This window comes from Penaeus chinensis, chromosome 16 (assembly GCF_019202785.1).
Source record: "Penaeus chinensis breed Huanghai No. 1 chromosome 16, ASM1920278v2, whole genome shotgun sequence".
Classification (NCBI taxonomy): Eukaryota; Metazoa; Arthropoda; class Malacostraca; order Decapoda; family Penaeidae; genus Penaeus; species Penaeus chinensis.
This window is the reverse complement of record NC_061834.1, coordinates 6,784,186-6,789,611: the sequence shown is the minus strand read 5'-3', so window position 1 is coordinate 6,789,611 and position 5,426 is coordinate 6,784,186. Positions and strand designations below refer to the sequence as shown.

General features: G+C 36.9%; 1 protein-coding gene across 1 annotated transcript in view; it reads left to right on the top strand.

The window, feature by feature from the left end:
* LOC125033490 overlaps nucleotides 1–3,961 on the top strand; it is a 9,321-nt gene extending 5,360 nt beyond the window's left edge. The window contains exon 4 of the mRNA XM_047625044.1: nucleotides 3,577–3,961. Within this exon, the coding sequence (XP_047481000.1) occupies nucleotides 3,577–3,705 (129 nt within the window). The 3' untranslated portion in view covers nucleotides 3,706–3,961. The remainder of the gene's footprint in view (nucleotides 1–3,576) is intronic.
* Nucleotides 3,962–5,426: the final 1,465 nt, after the last annotated feature.

Sequence of the window (5,426 nt, the reverse complement as noted above, 5' to 3'; positions counted from 1 at the left end):
ACACACATAATCACACACCAACAAACAACAACACACACACACACAACACACACACACATACAACACACACAACACACAACCACATAAACACACACCCACACAAACACACCCATAACACACTACCACACACAACACACACACACACATAACAAACACCACACACATAACATCTACACACGAACCAAACAACACAACACCACACAATACAAAACAAACACACACACACATAACACACAACACACCACACACACACACATAACAACACACACACACCACACACAACACACAACTAACACCACACCCACACCAAACCATCAAACACCACACAACATACAACACACACAACCCAAAACACCCACACACACAAACAACCATACACTACAACACCACATAACCACACACACATACACACACACACATACACCCCACACATACACACACACACACACATAACACACACACCACACACACCACACCACACCAACACAACACAACAACAACACACTCACACACAAAACACACACACACAAAACACACACACAACACACACACACACTACACCACACATAAAACACACACACCACACACACCACCACACACATAACACACACACCCATAACACACACAATAACACACACACACACACACACATCAAACCCACACACACACACCCCACACCACACACAAAACACAACACAAAACCACACACCATAACACACACACACACACAAACACACACACCCAATACCACACCACACACACACAAACACACACACACACAACCCACACACACACACACACAACAACAACACAACACACCACACAAACACACACATACACACACACCCACCACACACATACACACACACACACATCAACCCCACCCACACCAACACACCACCACACCACACACCACAACCCCACACACACACAAACACAACACACCAAACACAACCAACACATACACACACAACCACACACACACTCACAAACCACCACACACACCACACCCACACACACCCACACACACACACACACCACACACACCAACCACACACACACACAACCACACCACATACACCACACACACTCACACACACCACCTACACCACACCAACACCACACACACACACACCACACACAACCTACACCACAACCAACAACCACCACACCACCCACACACACCAACCAACCACAACACACACCACACACACACTCACCACACACACACACACCACACACACACCACACAACAACTCACCCACACACACCACCACACACACAACTCACCACACAACACACCACACACACACATACCAACCACACACACAACATCACCACACACACCATCACACCAACACACACACACAACCACACACACACACACAGCACACCCCACACACACAACATCAACTCACACACACACACCACACACCACACACAACACTACACACACACACATCACACCACACACCAACACACACACCACACACACACACACCCACACACACACCTCACACAACACAACACACACACACTCACACACCACTACACACAACCACACACACAGCACACACCTAACACACACACCAAACACACACCACACACACCACACTCACGACCACACACACACCACCTCACACACACACCACACACACACCACCACACACCACACACACACACCACACACACTACACACCACACACCACCTCACACAGCACCACACACACACAGCACCACACCCACACACCCACACACACCCCACACACACCACACACACACTCACGACACCACACACCACACACCCACACACACACACCACAAACACACCAAAACCCACACACACACTCACATCACACTCCACACCACACACACAACTACACACACACTCTCAACACACACACCCATCACACAAATCAATCACACACACACTCAAACACACCACACACAAACCCACACACACACCACACTCAAACCCCTAACACACAACAAACTACAAACTCACTCAACAAACACCAATAACACCCACACAACACCAACACAACACCCACATAAACAAAAACAACTGCACCACCACACCATCACACACATCACACAACCCACACACTCACAACACAACCCACACACAAACAACCAAAAACACAGACACCATAACCAAGACAATCAACACCATACACATAATGCACATCTCCACCAAAATCAAACCAATAACTACTAAAACCCATATATAACAAATAATCCCTAACTCCAATAATATAAATATCCTAACTAAACCCAACTAACTCAACTCCATATATCATATATATCCATATATATATATCCCACAAAAAAAAACCCAATCCCTCACTCCTCTAACAAAAATCAATATATACTCCATATATAACCAACTAAACTAAATACCTTATATCTATCCCAATAAAAAATCCCTAAATAATCCATAAAATCCAATATATATCCATATATATATCCATATATAAATCCATATATAAATCCAATATATCCAATATACCATAAAATATCATACCAATAAATAATATATCCATATAACCATAATAAATCCTATATATATCCATAAATATATATATACATATATATATATACCATAAAACCAAATATAAATTATATCCATATATATCCATGATATATCCATATATATATGTAGTATATAATATATTATACCAATATATATATATATATGTGTATATATATTTATCCATATAAAATATGTATATATAATATATTATCCATATATAATATTGTATAATATATTTATCCATATATAATATGAATAAATATATATATATAATCCATATATATATGTATATAATATATTTATCCATATATAAATGTAAAATATATATTAATCCATCCATATCCATATATATAATATATATATATTATCCAATATATATGTATATATATATATTTATCCATCCATATCCATATATATATATATATATATATATATATATATATATAAATATATAAATATGGAAAACATCAAAGTCACAGATATATATATTATATATTATATTATATATTATGTTTTATGTATTATGTATTATATATTATTTATTATATATTATATATTATATATTATATATTATATATATAATCACATGCTGGTGGGGGAAAAATGAATAAAAAAAGGGGGAAATGCTGTGCCCTTTTTTTTTTTTATCATTTTTATTATTACTACTATTGATATTATTATTATTATTATTGAAATGTATCTACACATAGATGGCTCTGCTAGTGCTTAGCCACAAAAGAAGTCAATTAGTAGACCTTGTGACCTTGCATAATTTCGCCATTCCTTGAATTTGCAGGAAAAACTTATTTTTACCAATGCTATGAATATTGATGGTGTTATTTTTATTATAGAAGTTATAATTACTCTGTTATAAACATCAGTAACAGCAAAAAAATATAACATAAAATATTTTCATAAACCAAGGCTCATTGGTGACTTAGTACAAGTGAAGCCATCTAAGTGTAGTGTTAGTAACTTGTCTGAACTTCGACAGTATGCTAATTGATATCTCAAATTATCTGTGTTTTTGTTTCTTTTATCAGCTGAGGATCCTGATATCAGTCATCAAGGTTGATGCGTCTTTTCACAAGGAAGATAGGCAGCTCCTGCAGAATGAAGAAGGACAGGCAGAACAGTCTGATGATGAGATCGTCTCTGTGCCAGTTGTGTGATTTGTTTTGCATATTCTTTTAGTATAATCTTTTTTGGTGGCATTAGAGGCTTTTAAATATAACCACAGCCTTAAATGTTGAAGGGACACATAAGCAGTATTTTTGCATGTGATGTATGTATAATTATCGTTTACGCTGATTTTATACACACGCCCGTGCCCGCACACACACACACACACACACACACACACACACACACACACACACACACACACACACACACACACACACACACACACACACACACACACACACACACACACACAAAATTCTCTCTCTCTCTCTCTCTCTCTCTCTCTCTCTCTCTCTCTCTCTCTCTCTCTCTCTCTCTCTCTCTCTCTCTCTCTCTCTCTCTCTCTCTCTCTCTCTCTCTCTCTCTCTCTCTCAAATCTTGTTCTTAGATAAAAAAAAAAAAAAAAAAAAGTGTAATTTTAAATCTTTCTTATCTCTTCAAAACTTCCAGGACATTTAATACAGGACCATAAAATACATGGACAGGTTCATGTTATTAACAATGATAATAATAATAGTAATAGAACAAAAAATCCTTGAAATTTCAAGAGACTATACGAACAAGTAATTGCTCCCCTGGTGAATAAGTCCTTTTGGAGATATATGTGTAAACAAAGTTGGTAAAACAAAATCATAGTGAGTAGTGCATAAATGCATACATGCACTCCCAGTGTGAAGAAATTAGTTTGCTATCATTGTAAAACATCTGTTTCTGGTTGCAAAATCACTTTATTAAACACACCTAAAAAGATTAGCATGATTTATTTTGTAGTGGAGAAAAATGTGATATTTTTTAGCCATGGTTGTTGTAATTAGTTCTAAGGGGGGGGGGGGGGTTAGTGCCCTCCTCCAAAAAACTTGATAAATATTCCAGTAGGCCTAGGAGCAGCACCACAGCCTACAATATTAGTATGAGTTTAATATTGTTTTTGTTTGAAAGTACTATTTATTACCTCAGAACTGTTGGTCTCTGATGTTGGAATTTCCATTTTACATTTTGGTGTAAAATTGCAAGTGATGAAAACAAGAATAAAAGAATAAAGATCCCCCCTGCCCTTCTTCTCATCTTCCCTCTTTAAAAAAAAGGAGATAGAATGACACTTCAAGGTTTTCAAAATATAAAAAAAAAAATCAAAAGTTTGTATTTTTTAAAATTTCCTTTTTTTTATTTTTGCAGGTATGAAAAATCAAATATACATTAAACTGAGGTTACAATGCTAATATACTTTCAATACTGTATACACATACACATTACATACATGTATGTCTATATGTCTGCACACATACATTGTTAAATAATTATGCAGACAAATGCATGAAAGCATACATACATATAATTGATACCTGCATATATACACATGCCAGTGTTGCGCCTTTGTTCTTTCTCAGAGTGTAATAACAAACTTCCTTGAATTCACTGAAAGCTGCTTTACTTTTCTGTTCAGTTATAAGAGCTAGTGTTACAGCAAACTATAGGCTAAATACACTGTGTGGAAGGGGCTACTGTCATTAATAAATGGTCATTCCTGTGTTGGCAATACATAAGTGTACAGTTCTCTCATCCCCAAACTTTTTGCGTGATATAGTTGAGGGGGCCAAACTTAGCTTTGAGCAGTTCCACAAGTTGGCATCTACAATTGTGAAATCCCCCCCCATGTGATCTTTAATAGTTGTAGAAATGCAATTAAGCCAACTCATACAAAAAAAAA